The 21402-nt window shown below is 37.6% G+C and overlaps 1 protein-coding gene across 1 annotated transcript; it reads right to left on the bottom strand.

Moving 5' to 3' along the window:
• Nucleotides 1-6060: 6060 nt before the first annotated feature.
• Nucleotides 6061-13719, bottom strand: LOC136808515 (uncharacterized). Its single transcript, XM_067065041.1, has 4 exons — nt 13570-13719; nt 9668-9913; nt 8404-8632; nt 6061-7173 (listed from the first exon to the last, which is right to left on the bottom strand). The coding sequence occupies exons 1-4, from the start codon at nt 13612-13614 to the stop codon at nt 6098-6100; spliced, it is 1596 nt and encodes a 531-aa protein (XP_066921142.1). The 5' UTR covers nt 13615-13719; the 3' UTR covers nt 6061-6097.
• Between the last annotated feature and the right edge of the window lie 7683 nt (nt 13720-21402).

Below are 21402 nucleotides of genomic sequence, written 5' to 3'. Positions count from 1 at the left end.
CTTTTTTTTAAATCAATCAGGAATTATCAGGGAAACAAGTAAAACAAATGGAATCTAGGTATCTATTTTCTTTCAAAAGATATTCATGTTTTTCGACGTCAAGGTGAAAACACGATTTAGCGCTGACCACGGCACCGGAAAATTCTCGACACACATTGAACAAATGGCTGTCACTGTTGAGCTGGTTCATCTTTGCAATCGTAATTTTTTTTAGTAAACCCAGTGTAGGATAAGGCTACAATCTATCACAAAGTGCTTTATTTGAAAATCTACAGGCCGTCTGGAATTTCGAAAAATAAGAAGAAATTGAGGTTTTTTCACAAGATTGCAGATTTTTTCTTTTAAGCACCATACACCATCTGAAAGCTGAGGATTTCATCTTTCTAGTGGTGAAAGTTGTTTTTAGCTATCATTTCCAGCTCATTAGCGATAAGCTTAAGTTTAACAGTCATCGGGCCGATTTTCAGACCGCACCGGCAAAACTCCCCACACCCCGCTACACGGAAGACTAGATTTCATCTGCCATTTTTGGCGCGGATTTTGGTGCTTCCGAAAATTATTTCTTGCTGGCGTGGTGTACGTAAGGAGGCAATTCTTTGAAAAGGTGATTTTTTTGTGTTTTGAAAATGGAATAACTTTGGGAATACTTAACCATTTCTAATAAATGACCCCTCATTCTTCTCACAAAGGTAAGGACTTTCAAATAAGATTAGTTTGGTTTCTAAAAATTGAGGGGAAAATTTTGGCATGTCCACCCCACATGCGTTTGGTTTGGGAACGCGAAACACGAACGCGAACTACTCATGCCCAAACTTTTCAATATATCTCCAGAACTAACAGATTTTTTGAAATTCTGTAAAAAGGTCTAAGTTCCTGAATAGTTTTACTATGTTCTGTGAAAAAACCATAACTATCAGTCAAATACTCGTTCGTCTATTTAAGATTGAAGACAAAAATTTGCGAAGAAAAATAAACCTTGAGCACAAAAAATGCTTTTTTAAACACTTTCTTCCACAGAAAAACAAATAACTTTTACAGACTTACCATCCCCAAACATTGAAGAAGCCTCTACTAATTACAGTAAATGAGATGAGATAAGATAAAACCTTAAAATCGACCAGAATTTACAACCTTTCGTCCAAAGCAAAAGACGTGCTTTTCTCGCCCCCATCTTGTTTTTCGAATGAGAATTCTAGAGAATTCCATTTGTTTCCAGCTCCCGCGGTCTTTTTTCATCCAATCAGATCGCGCGATTTCACTTTCGCTTTCTCTAGTCCAATAAGACTGCGGGATTTGAGTCATGTGACATCTCTATTAAAAACCCACGCGAAATACAGGGGGTCACAAAATAGAAATACAGGGGGTCACACTACTGGCTACAGGAACTGAAAGCAAGCAATTAAGGCCAATATTTTTGGTTTTTCTGAAGGACAAAAGCTATAGGAAGCTTTATTGAAAGAGGGATAAGGCTGGGACAATCTATTATTAAGATTTTACTTAAAAACTTTAATTCTCTTACCCCCGTCTCGGGCCCCCCTGATATGAGCAAAGGAACCATGTTGGCCACCCCTACTGAAAATTTCAGATCAAAACAAACAAGGAATTAATTCCTGTAACTCGAAGAAAATTGGAAAAAGCTGGTTTTTGACTGTTTCTGATCCTAAAGTGGAAGTAAAAATAGCACTATTTTTTGGTAAAAGCTATGCAATTTATGTTTGGATTTCTAGAAAGCTTACACATTCATTGTTAGTACATTTTTTATTTGAAAGTAATCTCTTCATGGAATAAAAAGATATAGTCAAAACTTGTAGGGTCATTTTTCAAAAATTTTTTGCCAAAGTTGATTTTCGCATTTCTCCATTTTACCCTACGCAAACGCACGTGACCCTTTCACAGTGTTCAAAGGTCATAATTTTAAACCACCCATTACACGCAGTTGTTTTGGCTGCAGGCTGGCTGGCAGTTTCCTCCAAGAATGTACTCCAAAAATGGATGGAAAAATGGAAACCCGAAAATCTTTACCACCGACCGACCGAAGGACCCTGCCGACGCACCGGACTTAACGAACACCGGACACGCGAAAGTCCGGTGTAAAATGAGAATTTTTTTTACAAAAGTCGGATGTCCGGTGTCGGAGAAGGATATTTTTTTCCACCGGACAATCAAAACACCGCACATGACAAGTCCGGTGCGTCCGGTTTTTCGTAATTTTTTGTTTCATAAATGTCCGGCGTCCAAAATTCCCTGTATGCAACACCGGACTGACACCGGACTTATTACGTCCGGTGTAGCGAAAGGATACTTTTTGCCACCGGACAAATACACCGGACAGTCCGGTGCGTCGGCAGGGTCCTCCATCCGACCGACTGACTCACTTTTTAGACCCAACCCAACGTCAACGAGGATGCGAAATGAAGATATTTGTGATTGCCACCTAACTAAAGGGGGGGGGGGTTTCATGGTTGGCGGAGGAGCGGAATCGGCCCTTTTTTCGGACGGAGTGGCGGAATTTGGCGAAAATTTAGACGGAATTACGGAAATTGGGTTCTCTGACGGAGACGAAAAATTAGATAATTTTAGTGCGGAAAAACGGAATTTAGCAAAAAAATTTGCGGAATTTCGGAATTGGTAAAAGATATTCTTAAAATTTGCGGAATTTTCGACAAAAATATTGAATTTCAAAGGAATTTTCGGTGACGGAATTTTGGTTCAATTTAAGACGGTTTGACGGAAATTGGAGAAAAAATTGGCGGTATTGCGGAATCGGGTACCCCCTGAAACCCCCCCCACTAAAGGGTCGCTTATATTTGAATGAAGTTAGCTATATGGTAACCAAACTATAACTAAGTCTAGGTCTGCAGATTGACAAATTGAACTTGGTCTTGCATCCTGGAGGATGATATTTTGTTTGCCTACATGTAGTAGCTATCACCCTGACAACCTTGCTCTAAAATTTGTGGTGCTCACTTTCAATTCATACGCTTTATAGAACTCACATTTCATTCAAAACAAAGTGAATATCAAGTTTATACTTACACATTCATCTCCAAAATCTCCAAAATTTATAAATTATCATAGACACTGTGTTGACCAAGCGAGGAAGAAGGTCCGAACCGAAAACCTGGTTGTTGTGAAGAAAATGAGGTTCTCCGTTCGGTTGCCTCCTCTTTTTCTAGTTCCTACCCGATTGAGATTCCATACCATCCGAGCTACTGAAATGGTCAAGGCGTAACAAAGTCCAAAAAATTTAAAAAATGCGAACATTTCATTTTCTTCAAAGTTATGAAAGAAAAAGTAAAACTTCGAGCTCAAACTTCTTTTTAAAACCTGGAAACTCTTCCCAATTTTTTAAGCGATTGAGGTACATATAACGAGCAAAAACTTGAATTACATTTCTGTTACGTAACGAAAGAACACTGAGAAATGTGTGTAATCCAATAATCTTGAAATAACCAAGCCTTTTTGTTTTGGCTTTGCTCGATAACCCAGACAAATAGTCGTACGACTATTTTCTATGAATGAAAATCTCACCGGATCGGAGCGCATTTTTTATAAGCACAATAAGATTCAAAAATTAAAAGATTTGGTTGTGGTCATGATTTTTAATACCCGAGATCTCTTGCTTATATGCTGGAAAGTGTGCTGCGGCTAGGTAGGAAAACCCACCTAGGTCTCGTGACTTTACAATATAATTTCAGCGTGACCAATCAGAAGCTTCAGGGGTTTTCGAAAATAGCAGCTCAACATTTTTTGTGGGCTTTACAGAAATGTGTGTGCGTGAGATGAATACGACCAAAAAATGCGAGTAAATTAGAACACACTCTCTTATGATAACAAATTATATAAGAACATACGAGGCTCCGATGGCCAAAGGTTAAGAAACAAGTACTGTAGTGTCACCCCCTAGGGTAGCTTTTTTTGGGGGGACTTTTGTTAATCCTGGTAGAAGTGTCGGAAGTGATATTGTTGATAATTGTTACAAAAGGCGATGAATTAATTTTCCTTCCTGAAAGAAAGTTGAGTATTAGTCACAGCATGTTCTTATTTATTTATGCCTTTAATTTTTCTTGAGTGTAAAAAGGGTCTGTGGAGACCTTAACAACAGACATACAGACACCACACAGTCAATCCCTCAAATTATTCAGATCATTGGACTGACTTTCACCCTAAACTTTCGCTCGAACTACAACAACAGCGAGGTTCAGAAACGCCAAAAAATAAGAACAATTTGAGAACAACCTGATATTAGTATGTGCTTTAGGGTGAAAGGTCTAAAATCTCAAATTTACTCTAACCATACTAAAAACGGGATAAGAAAAATTTCAGGATCACTCAATTAAAGTGTCAAAAGCCCGTCAAAAGATAAGAACAGCCAAGCCTCAACAAAAATTTACCCGATGTATGTAGTTCTTAAAAAAAAAAAACGTAATCAAACCATCAATAACCTTTGCTATTCAACTATTTCAATATGGATTGAAACTGTACAATCCTCAGACCAATTAATGTGAAAATGTAAAAACAAAATAACTAGCTAAGTAAAAACAAACAATCTTATCAAAGCAAATCCTCTGCTCGCAATCTATTCCTATCCCGTTCAAAACCACCAGGTCATAACTTAAAACCGCAAATGATCAACCATGTTTGTACAAAAATCGATGTCAAAATAAGTTATCAAAACATTACAAAATACGTTTTGTGAAATTTTGTTTAAGAAGGAAATTAGGATCACGACCTAAAGGCATAAAATGGAGTAAGTAATACTCAAGTTACCGTATGAAGGCCTTTATGCATAATTGTGATTGGTTGGAGCATTGTATTGCTTGCATCGACCAAATAATCAATTTTAGACTTTCACAAACATGCTTTGAAACAGATCAGTTCTACTGCTCAAATATTTTTGTTCACTTGTAGATTCTTCTATCTCCCTTGAAAACTCCAGACAGTCAACTTTGGTTATACGTTTGACGTTTTAAGGACGTTCTAAGGATCACATTAAGTCAATCATATCGGCCACTGCCATAACAGCTACGTTCGTTACGAACACGAATGTCCTATATCATTATCCATTGTCAATTTAAACCAATTAAAACTAACAAGCTCAAAATTATAAGTTAGGCGGAAACGAAAAATACGAAAAATACATTACCCCATCAGTATCTCAATGACAATAATATAGGCCGTAGATGGCCTTGGGAACATCGAATTAAAGCAAGATTGAATACAGATAAGTTCCGCAACTTTCCTAGCATGCAATTTATCTTCATCATAGAACCAATTTAGCCGTTTGACAAACCTACTTCTCGCGAGACTTAAAGAACTTTGTCACACGATAAATACTTTAATCGTAGAAATTTTAGCGAGACTAATTTTAGCACATATTAGCGAGTCAGGAAAATCGTGATTTTTTTGGGATTTATTTTAGCGAATTACGATTTCAAAAAATTTCGCGTGGATAAATTTTAGCGAATACTCGTATTACATTTATTGACTGAATTCGTTTTCCAGCATATTTCTTTGCACTGAAACCCTTTCTATTGATGAAAATGTGACAAAGCAATATAACCAGAAATTTCGCGCGGATAAATCTTAACGATCTATCGATTCGGCGTGTTTTAGTGAGATTTATTTTAGCGAAAATAGAAAAACTCGCCAAAATGCTAAAATCAGTCTCGCTAAAATTTCTACGATTAAAGTAGCATTCGCCTAAATTAATTTAACTTTTGCTACACGCTTTTTTTTTTTATAAGAATGGTGTAAATCCATTTCATCATGGATATTCTTAACTTTTTTGGGAAAATCATCCTAAAATATTCTTACAGCATTCTTATTACTTGGGGGTAATTGGCAATTTATAATTTAGAATGCTCTAAAAATGAGACATTCTTTGCTTGAATAGCAAAATTCCATGATGGTGATATTCTTAGGATATTCTTAATTTTTTGGCCATTTTCATCATGGACATTCTTATAAAGTGTATTCTTATAAAAAAAAGAAGCGTGTACTGGCCAAAAATATATTCCCCTGAGGTGAATCATCAAAAGTCAGAATGCAGTATCAATATTTCAATAACTAAAAATCATCATATCTTCCGAATTTCTTAAGTTGTTTGTAAATTACGTAACATATGCTGTTGACATTTTTGTTGATGTATTTTCAAAGTCCTTTGAGTTTTGAATGTCTTATTACATGAAGAGCACAACAATTTGACTTTGCTTTCGTCATGTGTTAAACAATGTCTTTTGTAGGCAGAAGAATCTGCAAACGACTTCTCACAAACCTTGCATTCATAAGGCTTCAAACCCTTATGGAGAAACATATGCTTCGATAAATATTCTTTAAGTCCAAATGCTTTTCCACATAGATGACATTTGTGGGGTTTAGCCTGTGAATGAGTTTCGTAATGCCGCCTTAAGGCTGTTTTCTCTGAAAACATTTTCTGACATAATTGACATTGGTAGGGCTTCAATACGTCGTGAGTCACAAGATGCCGCTGTAATACTGATTTCTGACTGTATTGTTTCCCACAGATTTCACATTTAAAAGGTTTTTCACCAGTATGGACACGATAATGTCTTTCTAACGATGTCTTCCGTGTAAAATATTTACCACAATCATGACATTGAAACCCCTTTTCTCCTTTGACAATTCTTTGTGGATGAGATAGTGCCACTATAGATGGTTCTGGAATTGATTCGGTTGAAGGTCGAGTCTTCCGTTTTGTACAAGAAACGGTTTCACTCAAATTGATTTTATCACTGCCGAGAATTAAATCTTGATTTTGAATTTCTCCGGTACTGACTGTTTGCAGTTCAACACAATTGATATTTGATGGCTGTGAGGTGGATTTGGTAAAGTAACTTGTTACTTGAGATTTGATGACAGTGTTATCTATAGCACAGTCCCTTTTATGATCACGTATTGGGAGGTCAGTATGATTAGTAACACTTTTGGTGAAACATAATGTATCTTTTATTATCGAAGGTTGGATTTCTGAAAGTGTAGGCGCTTCATTCAAACAACCGACTTGTTGATTTGTATTTTCTTGAACACTCTGCTCTCTAGTAACAGGTTCCCTTGCAACCGAGGCGATTACCGTATTTGTATTATGGGTCATCGAGACCACTTCACAATCGTCTGATACCTCGTTGTTAGCAGCATCGTTGCTTTGTAATTCTAAAATCATGATTAAAAGAGATGCTAATTAGCAGGTCATTAAGAGATTAAATAGCCGTTGTTAAGTCATGCAAACAAAAGTTTGATTACTTAAAATGTGGAGAGCTGGATCAAACAATTTTCAAAAGAATTCCTGCTAGTTTCAAGTGTTACAGCTACGCTTTATAAATTTCTATAAGAAAGCTTTTTTTTCCGGCTGAGTTTGAATCAGGAGTATCCATCTGAATAAAAGGAGGGAATATTTTTAACGTGTTCTTACTAATCCAGATTTTGAATTCCCACAAACTCCTCTTTGGGCAGAGAAAAAGACAGAATGCATGCCTTTTTATGAGGCTCAAAATAAGGCAGGATTTTAAACAAGAAAAACAACCTGATTTCAGAAATGGCTAAACGTGAAAAAAAGAGGAAAAGTCAAACGCGTGCATCGGAAAATGAAAATGCATCAAAGAACTGTCCAAAATTACAGTCGATTCGACAGGCTGCCTTTTTAGCCTCATTTTAGTCAAAAAGCTCGTTTCTATGCCTGAAAAATCTAATTTCTTAAACAATGAAAAATGAAAATACATGCCAAATACGACATTCTGAACAGGCTTTCTCAAAACTATGGGACATACCTAATAACACATGAATATTTTTAGATTCTAGCTCAAATCAAGTTGGGTAATATGCCGATTTTAGATAAAAAAGTAAGCGGTCAGTCGTTTATGTTGTAGATTATTAAGTATTAAGATCATCAATAATTTCAAGGCTGTACGCTAATAATCTAATTGGGGCCCTTCCTAACTGAATTGTTATCCAATTATCTCTTACTTTACCCCTATAAAACACCCCTGTCTCACAGCCCGGTGAAACTTTTTTCCTCAGTGGGGATGAAAATTTTATTGTTCAAAGGTAAAAAAATCCAGTGGGGATGGTTTTAGAGTGCAATTTTCAAACATTTAATTTCCCAATCAGGCACGACGCAACGGGTACGGCAGGTACGCGGCCGCCATACCAGATTTTCACAAAAATACCCGAAGTTTTCCTCTTCGTCGGTCAAATCGCTATAAAATCGCTTAAGTTTCCTCATTCGCCGTACCAGATATAAAAAGCTTCCGTCGTGCCTGCCAGTGGGGCCAAAACTACAGGGTACTATCCTACCGGGGACGAAATTTTTACCAGATTTTCCAATGGACCTAAGGTCCCAGCGGGTCTGTGATACAGGGGTGTTATAAAGAAATTCATAACTACCTTCTCCACCGAATTCTTTCTCATCGTCACCATGATTGACTTCATAAAGACTGGTGGGTTGCTCATGATTTTCATCACTCTTTTCTTGGCCACATAGCAATCCTTTTGTTATTGTATCTGATGATTCGTGCGTTTCATTTTCCTCATCGCAACTATCAGAGCAAGTCCTATTTTCCTCGGAACTCTCATTATCGACAGTAGTATCGTGGTCAGAATTAATCGACTCATTCTGAAAAATAATACAAGAGAGTTCAAAACTTACAAGGTTTTCCATTCGAAGAACGAGATTTATTTTTTTTCTTTTAAATTAACCTTATCGGGAAAAAAATGTCGGGGGAAAGTAACGAAAATTTTGAGGGGGTGACGAAATTTCCCCCCGACGAATTTTTTCCCCGATATTTTATCACCTGACCAAAACCTTTACCCAATTTTTTTATCCCCGACCAAAACTTTTACCGCGATTTTTTAAACCCCGACCAAAATTAAAACCTAAATTTTTACACCTTTATTAACCGAAATTAGTGCTTTAAACGTCGAATTACAAGATTTTTTTTCAAGCTAGTGAAGGAAACCATTTCATTTGGACAATTTAGTTGGGTGAAAGTGACTGAATTGTAAATTTCGTAGGGGGAAAAGTGACGAGTTTGAACTTTTGGTCGGGGGAAAATGACGAAAATGCCTCTAGGTGACGAAATTTTTCCCCGACGAAAAAAAAAACGACTAAATAAAACTTCGACATTTTTTTCCCCGATAAGGTATCCAAATAATCCGATCAGGTTATATTTTCGGAGACAGCTTAAAGTAGCTACATATTATTTTCTTTGATTATAATAATAACCATAATCTGTGTAATTTTAAGGTGGGATAATTCTACCTTACGTTTTGACTGTTAATGACTTGTAATTTCGGGATAAAAAAGAAACTGTTGAAAAAACATTTTATCATAAAGAAAGTGTACGCTCTATGACCTCTCTTTACAAATAGTGTACATTCCCTTTTAAAAAATGGGGAACGAAGGATTAAAAGGATTCGAAATTGTTTTACCAATGTAACCAATGTAAATCATTTTCTTCCAAAAGGCCCCAAAAATAATGCTTCTATTCCATTATTTTGAACCTCCATTATTCCTAAGGGAATCTGAGAATTCTATCAATATTGTGGTCCCTTATCGAAATAGAGTAGAGATTCGGCGGTAAAAAGCTCAGATCAAATAAGCCTTGTGAAAACTTTGTAAAACGATATTGGCGATGAAATAATACTATACCTGTTTTTCAATGACATCATTTGGCTGCTCAATTTCAGCTGACTCAGGATCTTCTCCATCAACTGCTTCAGTCAATGGTGATATATCAAAGGACTCCAATTGCTTAGTGTAAGATGGATTATGATAATTTGAAGGTGCAGAAGGCGGTTGAAGACAGCGTTGAATCAACTGTTGCAACGTTTGTAATGTGTCCTCATGTTGCCAAATATATCGAACCCATTTCACTTTATAATATCGCCCATCAGGCTAAAAAGTGAATTTATAAGAAAGTAACGATTTAGTTAATAATCCTTACTTTTGAGCACAAAAAAAAGAGGCAACTAATTTTTGCCAACAATTATATATTTGAAAGCAATCTGAGTCGATGACTTCGAAATAGCCTAACTTTGATCTGCAAGGCTGTAAGAAAAATAATTCAAAGACCATTCATTTGAAAAAATCTTTGCATCCTTTATTTTGAAAAAGGTAATTTGATTTTGACTGCTTTGTTGAATCTTGAAAACCCTGGATATATTAATTTAATTTTAGCGCTAAGAAATTGATCCCACTAGTTAGGTAACCATGTCTAAGTTTAGTCCAAGTTTAGTTGTATACCCTTATTGAAAACCATGTATTGCAAGTTCCTGATCTATAAGCAAAATGTAAAATTTGTTATCATATTTTTTTTATCATGACAGGCCAAGTTTAGCCCCTAATTACTGCTGAAATATGTCTGGTTATAATTTTCTTACGGGCACAGTAAACCTCTGAAGGCCCTTGAAGAATTAAACATCTGAGGAAAATAGTCCTCCTGCGGAAAATTCTATAACAAGAATCTTGTTGTGTGCCAGAGAGTCAAAACTGCATTTTCCTGATACGGCGCCCTATTTCAACTTTGTCTCGCTACTTGCATATTCACCAGGTTGTATGTTTGCAACAACAAAGATGAGAGTAGAGTCAATTTCAAAATCCATAGACAATTAATAAAACTTGAAAACTTAAAAAAAACAAGCGATACTTTTATGGACCTACCTGGTTATCAAACTAATCAGTGAACATTGAAACAATGAAACACATAAGACATAAACTGGTCAAAATACAAAAAAATAAAGAAAATGAAAGCATATCTATTGAGAGAAACTATCAACACTATTGAAAAAGATTTTTGAAAAAGAAATAAAAAAGCTATTAAGCGCTTTTCTTTATAAAAACCACTATCAGAAAAATGCACAGCTTAATAAATAAGGTTTCCAGAAAACTCAAACCGTCGCACTCTACCGTGACATTTTCTTCTGTTAGAAAAAATAATAATAAACAAGTGATACTTTTATGGACCTACCTGGTTATGCATTTAACACATATATAATTGATATCTACATAAGCGTGACCATTAAACAATCATTCAGAACACAAATAGTGACGATCTATTAAAATTAGTTGTTTGTTTCTTATAAAAAATACGTTTAGAAACCAAATTCATGCTTTTGAAATATTCTTTCATATTCAAGAGTTCGAGAGCAAAAAAACATGTCTCATCAAAAAATTCATATATTTAGAGAACATTGATGTTGCTTATTAATAGTGATTCTTATAGATAAACATGCGTTTTTTTTTGAGCCAACAAATTTTTTGCAAAAACTTTTTGAACCATCTTTACTATGATGGTTCCTTACTTTCCTGCAAAAAATCAGAAAAAATTAATGATCCAATTTTTTCCAAAGTACCAAAACACATTTTTTAGCCGTTTTTGGCCCAAATTTGCCCAAAATTATTTACCAAAAATCGGGCTCAGTCACATTCGAGGGTTATATTATGCATCTTTGTGCAAAAAAAATCGTAAAGAAATGAAAGAGCCAATCTCGAGAAAAGCTAATACCTAAAATTGATAATGTGCTTATAAAAAATATCGAATTTGGCCATTTTTTTTCTATGAAAACACGCCAAGCAACCAAAATTTCATGTCGAAAACACAAATATTCTTTAAAAGTAAGCCCTCCTGAGCAAAAAACATCTATCTCTAAAAAAATTGAGTTATTTGACTAAGAACATTGATGTATGCTTATTAATATGATTCTTATAGATAAACATGCGTTTTTTGAGCCAACAAAATTTTTTTGCAAAAATCTGCTTAAGCCAATTTTACCTACGATGGTAAACTACTTTTCATGCAAAAAATCAGAAAAAATTAACGACCTAATTTTTCACAAAGTCCAAAAACCCTTTTTTTAGCCGTTTTTTGGCCCAAATTTGCCCAAAAATTTTTTTTTTGAAAATTGGGCTCCGTCACATGCGAGGTTATAGTAGGCATCTTTGTGCAAAAAATCGAAAAAACTACGAGCCAATCATGAGGAAGCTAATAACTAACGAACGAACAGACGACGACGAACGGACACAGGTTAATTTATAGGACCTCCACCGGGGTAGGTCCAAAAAGCAATTTGGCTAATAACATTGATCTATGCTCATAAATAGTTATTCTTATAGATAAAGATTCGTTTTTCAGCCAAAAAAATAATAAGTGTTTACAGAAAACTCAAATCATTACCCGTCCACCGTGACATTTTCATCGTAAAAAAAAACTAATAGAAATAATAATAATAATATGGCTAAAAACATTGATGTATTCTTATTAAAAGTGGTTCTTATAGATAAAATGCGATTTTTTGAGCCAAAAAAAGTTTTTCGCAAAAATCTGCTTGAGCCATCCTTTAACTATGATTGTACCCTACTTTCATGCTAAAAATCAGAAAAAATTAATGATCTAATTTTTCATAAAGTCCAAAAAACCCGTTTTTAAGCCGTTTTTTGGCACAAATTTGCCCAAAAAATTTTTTTTTTGAAAATCGGGCTCCGTCACATTCGAGGGTTTATGGTCATGCACCTTTGTGCCAAAAATCAGAAAAAACTAATGAGCCAATCTCGAGAAAAGCTGGTAACTAACACACTAACGAACGAACATGGGTTAATTTATAGGACCTCCACCCCACCGGGGTAGGTCCAAAAAGATTACTTGCTAACGTGCAGCAGTCAGCTAATCAACCAACCAAAATTATTGGAAACATGAAAAAAATACCCCAGATAATTCATGCAAGGAACATTCAAGTGTGGCACCAAGTTTCAGCCAAATATTGGCTATTTCTAAAGTCAACTTCCAGGCTGCCCTAAAGCTTTAGCCTTATTTTGGTGAAAAACTAGAGCCCATGCTGCCCCTGCCAACCACCCAGCAAAAATAAAAAAGTAATTGAAAAATGGAAGAAACATCCAAAACAATTTTACCAAATTTCAGTCAAATCCGACAGTTTTCAGGCTACCAGACTTTTTTAAGTCTCCAGGCTACCAGGCGGCTGCCTCAAAAAGTTTTCTGCAGATTAGGACACACACATACACAGATAGACCTTCTCAGAAGGATTCTAGCTCAACTGAAGTTGAGAATAAAAAGTTACTACATACAGCACTGTGGAAGTACCGTAAGTTGGTCTAATATCGACATCCCTCCTCTAATTCCGACACCCTTCTTTATAGAGAAAAGAATAATATGAAAGCTTGAATCATTGATTGAAAAAGGATTATTCTTCTCTGACTAAGCAAAGAAAAACAGTTTCAACCTTTCTAAAAATTTCAGCTGATAAAAAGGGTGTTGGAATTAGAAGAGGGGTGTGTTGACATTAGACCAAAAGTTACGGTAGGTCATTCATTTCTGCTGATTTGATCATTTTTGGCCCTTCTAGGCCTACTTTAAAATGCTGCTACTTTTTATCCAACAAAGGTAGGGATGACAAAAGTTGGAGAATTTGAACCAAACAAAAACTGAACAGGTGAAAAACAGGTAATAGTAATAAAAAATTTGAACACATGAAAAAAATTTTCTACACTCTGTCAAAAATTGCTAAAAAAAAGACCGACATTAGCCAAGGAAAATCAACCTTTTGAATTGATTCAGTGATTCCTTCGAATTTCCAGTCACTCATAGCTGCATAGTGCCAAAATAGTCGATACTTGAGGTTGAATCAATTTTCAAAATTATGAATTTGGAAAGATGAAATGCGCCATTTTGAATTTTAGTTGATTTGTTTATATTCAAGATGTAGCCAGACCCTTAAAGGGAAAGGACCTGGTGCATGATAATTACGTGTATGGCCAACATGTCCAGAGCTACCGTGCATATTACACCCATGTTACAATACACGCATTACTATAACTACACTACACTCACTCAGTTTAGCTAATCTCCATGCTCTCACTACACTCAATGTTCTCACTAAACTCACCCCACTCACTACACTCACCCCACTAACCCCACTCACTCACTACACTCACTACACTCACTCAGTACTTTAGCTAATCTCCATGCTCTCACTAAACTCAATATTCTCACTAAACTCACCCCACTCACCCCACTCACTACACTCACTACACTCACCCCACTCACTCAGTATACTCACTACACTCACTCCGTTTAAAGCTAATCTCTATGCTCTCACTAAACTCAATGTTCTCACTAAACTCACCCCACTCACCCCACTCACCCTACTCACTACACTCACTACACTCACCCCACTCACTCACTACACTCACTCCGTTTAGCTAATCTCTATGCTCTCACTAAACTCGATGTTCTCACTAAACTCACCCCACTCACCCCACTCACTACACTCACTACACTACCACCCCCGCCCACCCACACTCAGTATACTCACTACACTCACTCCGTTTAGCTAATCTCTATGCTCTCACTAACTCAATGTTCTCACTAAACTCACCCCACTCACTACAACTCCACTACACTCACCCCCACTCACTCACTACTACACTCACTCCTTTAAGCTAATCTCTATGCTCTCACTAAACTCAATGTTCTCACTAAACTCACCCCACTCACCCCACTCACTACACTCACTACACTCACCCCACTCACTCACCACACTCACTACACTCACTCAGTACTTTAGCTAATCTCCATGCTCTCACTAAACTCAATATTCTCACTAAACTCACCCCACTCACCCCACTCACTACACTCACTACACTCACCCCACTCACTCAGTATACTCACTACACTCACTCCGTTTAGCTAATCTCTATGCTCTCACTAAACTCAATGTTCTCACTAAACTCACCCCACTCACCCCACTCACTACACTCACCCCACTCACTCACTACACTCACTCCGTTTAGCTAATCTCTATGCTCTCACTAAACTCAATGTTCTCACTAAACTCACCCCACTCACCCCACTCACTACACTCACTACACTCACCCCACTCACTACACTACACTCACTCGCAGTTTAAGCTAATCTCCTCCTTACTAAACTCAATATTCTCACTAAACCCACCCGACTCACCCTACTCACTACACTCATTACACTCACCCCACTCACTCACTACACTCACTCCGTTTAGCTAATCTCTATGCTCTCACTAAACTCGATGTTCTCACTAAACTCACCCCACTCACCCACACACACTACAACACTCACCCCACTCACTCAGTATACTCACTACACTCACTCCGTTTAGCTAATCTCTATGCTCTCACTAAACTCAATGTTCTCACTAAACTCACCCCACTCACTACACTCACTACACTCACCCCACTCACTCACTACACTCACTCCGTTTAGCTAATCTCTATGCTCTCACTAAACTCATGTTCTCACTAAACTCACCCCACTCACCCACTCACTCACCCACTCACTACACTCACTCACACCCACCACCCACTCACTCACTACACTCACTCCGTTTAGCTAATCTCTATGCTCTCACTAAACTCGATGTTCTCACTAAACTCACCCCACTCACCCCACTCACTACACACTACACTCACTCCTCACTCACTAACTCACTCCGTTTAGCTAATCTCTATGCTCTCACTAAACTCAATGTTCTCACTAAACTCACCCCACTCACCCCACTCACTACACTCACCCAACTTCACTCATACACTCACTCACGCGTTTAGCTAATCTCCATGCTCTAACTAAACTCACTGCCCAAACCCCCCACTCACCACTCACTACACTCACTACCCACACTCACTCACTACACTCACCCACTCACTCACTACACTCCAACACTCAGTAGTTTAGCTAATCGCAATGTCTCACTGAAACTTCAATACTCCCACCACCCCACTCACCCCACTCACCCACTCACTACACTCACCACACTCAACTCACTCCGTTTAAAAGGTTCTCACTAAACTCACCCACTCCCCCACTCACTACACTCTCACTACTCACTCACTCCGTTTAGTGCTCTCACACTCAACTCACCGCCACCCCACTCCCCACACTACACTCACTACACTCACCCCACTCACTCAGTATACTCACTACACTCACTCCGTTTAAAGCTAATCTCTATGCTCTCACTAAACTCAATGTTCTCACTAAACTCACCCCACTCACCCTACTCACTACACTCATTACACTCACCCCACTCACTCACTACACTTACTCCGTTTAGCTAATCTCTATGCTCTCACTAAACTCGATGTTCTCACTAAACTCACCCCACTCACTACACTCACTACACTCACCCCACTCACTCACTACACTCACTCCGTTTAGCTAATCTCTATGCTCTCACTAAACTCAATGTTCTCACTAAACTCACCCCACTCACCCCACTCACTACACTCACTACACTACCCCCACACTACACTCACTCACTCACTACACACACTACACACACTCACATATTTTAGCTATCTCCATGCTCTCACTAAACTCAATATTCTCACTAAACCCACCCCACTCACCCCACTCACTACACTCACCCCACTCACCCCACTCACTACACTCACTACACTCACCCCACTCACTCAGTATACTCACTACACTCACTCCGTTTAGCTAATCTCTATGCTCTCACTAAACTCAATGTTCTCACTAAACTCACCCCACTCACCCCACTCACCCCACTCACTACACTCACTACACTCACCCACACTCACCACACTCACTCCGTTTAGCTAATCTCTATGCTCTCACTAAACTCACCCCACTCACCCCACTCACTACACTCACTACACTCACCCCACACACTCACTACACTCACTCCGTTTAGCTAATCATCCTCCATAAACTCGATGTTCTCACTACAACCTCACCCACTCACTCAGAACTCACTACATCACTCCGTTTAGCTAATCTCTATGCTCTCACTAAACTCGATGTTCTCACTAAACTCACCCCACTCACTACACTCACCCCACTCACCCCACTCACTCAGTATACTCACTACACTCACCCCACTCACCCCACTCACTCACTACACTCACTACACTCACTCCATTTAGCTAATCTCTATGCTCTCACTAAACTCAATATTCTCAATAAACTCACCCCACTCACCCCACTCACTACACTCACTACAATCACCCCACTCACTCAGTATACTCACTACACTCACTCAGTACTTTAGCTAATCTCCATGCTCTCACTAAACTGAGTGTTCTCACTAAACTCACCCCACTCACCCCGAGGGGTAAATCATTCGAAAAATTATCGTACACTTCTACAAAAAAGTCAAAAAAATAGTCAAAAAAGTCAAAAAAAAGTCAAAAAAGTCAAAAAAAAGTCAAAAAAAAAGTCAAAAAAAAAGTCAAAAAGTCAAAGAAAAAGTCAAAAATTCTTAGGAATAAGTCAAAAAGTCAAATAAAAGTCAAAAAAAAGTCTTGAAAAAGTCAAAAAGTTTCTTGAATGGGCTGATGGGTGGAGCAAAATTTATGGGCGGTTGGCGTTTTTGGACAGATTTGGGCGCAAAATCTTAGGTGCCCGAAGGCGGTGGGCGTTTTTGTCGGGAAAAAGTCAACAAAATGGAAGTTTGAAAAAAGTCAATAAAAAGTCAAAAAGTAAAAAAAAAGTCAAAAAGTCAAATGAAAATTCAAAAAGTCAAAAAGTATCGTACACCTTTTTTCAAGTGATTTACCCCTCGACTCACCCCACTCACTACAACTCTACACTCACCCCACTCACTCAGTATACTCACTACACTCACTCCGTTTAAGCTAATCTCTATGCTCTCTCTAAACTCAATGTTCTCACTAAACTCACCCCACTCAACTACACTCACTACACTCACTACACTCACACACACTCACTCTTAGCTAATCTCTATCTCACTAAACTCATGTTCTCACTAAACTCACCCACTCACCCCACCCCAACCCTACACTCACTAACTCACTCACTACACTCCTAAACCTCACTCAGTTTTAGCTAATCTCCATGCTCTCACTAAAACTCACTAAACCTAAACCACCCCACTCACCCCACTCACTACACTCACTACACTCACCCCACTCACTCAGTATACTCACTACACTCACTCCGTTTAGCTAATCTCTATGCTCTCACTAAACTCAATGTTCTCACTAAACTCACCCCACTCACCCCACTCACCCCACTCACTACACTCAATCCACTCACTCACTACACTCACTCCGTTTAGCTAATCTCTATGCTCTCACTAAACTCAATGTTCTCACTAAACTCACCCCACTCACCCCACTCACTACACTCACTACACTCACCCCACTCACTACACTCACTACACTCACCCCACTCACTCACTACACTCACTACACTCACTCCGTTTAGCTAATCTCTATGCTCTCACTAAAGTCAATGTTCTCTTTGTAGTATGGATATAAGCAGTATTATAGTAGTATAGCAGTATATAAGCAGTATTAAGAACTAGGATAAAAGCATCCCTCAAGCATTTTTCAGCTTTATTAAGCTTTCGACCTAAGCATCACTGAGCCAGTTTTCGGATTTTTATATGCTTATAAAAAAAACATGTACTTCAAGAGAATTTTGATTTTTAGAGCTTCATGGCTATACACAGTGAAAAATTGGTTTTGAATACTTTAGGCGTACAAACTTTCGCGATTTTCGTGAATTTTGCCCCTTTCGCGAAAGTAAATGTCTTTGAAAATTCTTCATTGGACATTTCGCGAAAGTTTATGCTCGTGAAAAAAAAATGTGCAAAGAAAATTTACTCAAATTTTCCTCTTTGATGATAACAATGATAAAATCTAATATAGAAATTAAGCAAAAGTCCATCAATTGTGGTTTGAGTACATTTGAACGATCAAAACACTGGTTTTATGTACAGAAAACTTGAATTTTTTCTACTTAAAATATATGCCTAATTCGCGAAAGTTTATGCTCACGAAAATTTTTTTTCTCAAATTCGCGAAAGTAAAGCTCATAGACTTTTCGATTTTTCGACCTCGCGAAAGTTTCTGCTCGCGAAAGTTTGTACGCCTAAAGTAAATCTGTTGATAAAACTTTTGATAGATGTTCCCAAACGTAGTACACAAAAAGTCTCTGATTTACAGTACATGGCCCGAGTATGCCTAAGCTGTCTTTCTTCCATAGATCTATGATGAGTCATATTTTAGGAATTTCTCCTCTTTTTTTTTCGAAGGGTCAGTTTCGTTTTATTATAAGAATTAATTAATTTTTCTTGAGGCTTACCTGTTCTCTAGCTTTATTTTTTACAGCTTTCATTATATACTTTTAAACTCAAATTGTGTTCTTATCCTGTTCTTTTTTGGGGTAAAGTTTGGGCATTTTTGGGTCCGTATCAAGTTTGTTATGAAACCTTATTTTTCTAAAAATATTTTCGCGATTTTTTAAAGTGTCCGCAAGTGAATAAATAAGTATTTACAGCCTTTAAGGAAATAAACTTTCGTGGAATTTAATTTTACGATTTTGGGTGTAAATAGCATAGTCTACTGCGACTAATATCTGATTACTTTAATGGGATAAATTTTCGCAGGGGTGTTCACGTCATCGTGTTTCTTGATTCTTCGCGGATTGGGTAGAAATTGAAATTTTTGAAAACGGCTAAAACATTAAAAAAATTTCAAAATGTAGGAAAACTTTTTTTTCAGTCGAGTAATAAATGAGACTCATTTATTTTGGAATTTTTTTTTTCCTTTAACTTATGAGATCATTAGGTGTTTATTAGGGGGGGTTTCACGTTTGGCGGAGGAGCGGAATCGGCCCTTTTTTCGGACGGAGAGGCGGAATTTGGAGAAAATTTAGACGGAATTACGGAGATTGGGTTCTCTGACGGAGACGGAAAATCAGACAATTTTAGTGCCGAAAAACGGAATTTAGCCAAAAAAATTGCGGAATTTCGGAATTGGTAAAAGATATTCCAAATTTGCGGAATTTTCGACAAAAATATTGAATTTCAAAGGAATTTTCGGTGACGGAATTTGGTTCAATTTAAGACGGTTTGACGGAAATTGGTGAAAAAATTGGCGGAATTGCGGAATCGGGTACCCCCTGAACCCCCCCCTTTATTAACTTTTGCCACTGTAATTTTGTTTTTACCCTAATTGTTTTTAAACAAATGTTCAATAAAGATACAAATACATGAAGATAGAAATGTGCCGTAAAGTATTCCTAGAAATAGGCTTTTGGCTATTATTTCAATTAAACATGGCGAATTTTCAACCTCAGTCGTCTGTTGTTATATCTTACACGTTTTTGCTTACTTTGCTATTCTTTTTTACTTCTTTTCTGTATTTTAAGGCAAAAGTTGCGGCTAAAAATTCCCCTCAAAGCTAAGAATAACAAGCCAACCAGAAAAGACATGATTGATACATTGAAAGTAAAACTTTAAGAAACTTTGGTGCAAAACCACAGATTTAATATTAATCACTGGATGGAAGTTCAGGGATAAAATCAAGGAAATCATTGACGCTGTTTTGAAGTGGGCCCTAAGATTTTCCGTGTTAAGGATATGATCATTCTTTAGCACCATCCTGCCCACTGGAGTGTTTTGAGTACCTTGAATAAAAGAAGAAATTTTGGCGAATGGTCTAAAAATTTTTGGCGTAGTGTAGTTTTAGAGCAGCCGCAAGCAGATTTTTTTTAAATATCTGTTCTTTTTTTCCAGAAGAGTAAATTGTATGGATAAATCTAGGAGAGACTTACCTCAAAACACCCAGGTAAAATCCAGGAATAGCCCAAAAACATCTGTTCTCTAAAAATTCAGTAGCACATTTTAAGCCAGATGCAAGATTTTCTTTCCAGGGAGCTTCAAAATTTTCTTAAAAGGTCTCATTTTCTAGGAGCATTTTAAATTTCTTAGAGAATAGCTGTTATATTTTTCCAGGAGCAAAATATTTTTAGAGAACAGATATACATTTCCAGGAGTCCCATTTTTTCCCAGAACAGATGATTTAATCCAGAAGAGCCAAGGATTCAGAACAGATAGTTTTTCCAGGAAAAAGGGTCCCTAAGAACAGATAATTAATACTTTCTAGCCGGTGGCTGCTCTTGAGTGTAGTGAGAGTATGAAGAGTAGTGAGTATACTAAGTGAGTGGGGGTGAGTGTAGTGAGTGGGTGAGTGGGGTGAGTTTAGTGAGAACATTGGAGTGAGTGTAGTGGGTATACTGAGTGAGTGGGGTGAGTGGGGTGAGTGTAGTGAGTGGGGTGAGTTTATTGAGAACATTGAGTGTATTGAGAGCATGGAAATAAGCTAAACGTGTGAGTGTAGTGAGTATACTGAGTGAGTGGGGTGAGTGGGGTGAGTGTAGTGAGTGGGGCGAGTGGGGTGAGTTCAGTGAGAAAATTGAGTGTAGTGAGAGCATGGAGATTAGCTAGAGTACTGAGTGAGTGCAGTGAGTATACTGAGTGAGTGGGGTAAGTGGGGTGAGTGTAGTGAGTGGGGTGAGTGGGGTGAATGTAGTGAGTGGGGTGAGTTTAGTGAGAACATTGAGTGTA

This window comes from Clytia hemisphaerica, unplaced genomic scaffold (genome assembly GCF_902728285.1).
Source record: "Clytia hemisphaerica strain Z4C2 unplaced genomic scaffold, Clytia hemisphaerica genome assembly, whole genome shotgun sequence".
Taxonomy (NCBI): domain Eukaryota; kingdom Metazoa; phylum Cnidaria; class Hydrozoa; order Leptothecata; family Clytiidae; genus Clytia; species Clytia hemisphaerica.
The sequence above is the reverse complement of the archived record's forward strand: the minus strand, read 5'-3'. Positions and strand labels throughout refer to the sequence as shown.

Excerpts from the sequence above, each read along its gene's own strand:
- LOC136808515 (XM_067065041.1), bottom strand. The coding sequence starts at position 13,614 with ATGAGTGACTGGAAATTCGAAGGAATCACTGAATCAATTCAAAAG. Across the intron at positions 9,914-13,569 it reads TCACTGAATCAATTCAAAAG|CCTGATGGGCGATATTATAA; the intron begins GTTGATTTTCCT and ends TTCACTTTTTAG. Across the intron at positions 8,633-9,667 it reads ATGATGTCATTGAAAAACAG|AATGAGTCGATTAATTCTGA; the intron begins GTATAGTATTAT and ends ATTATTTTTCAG.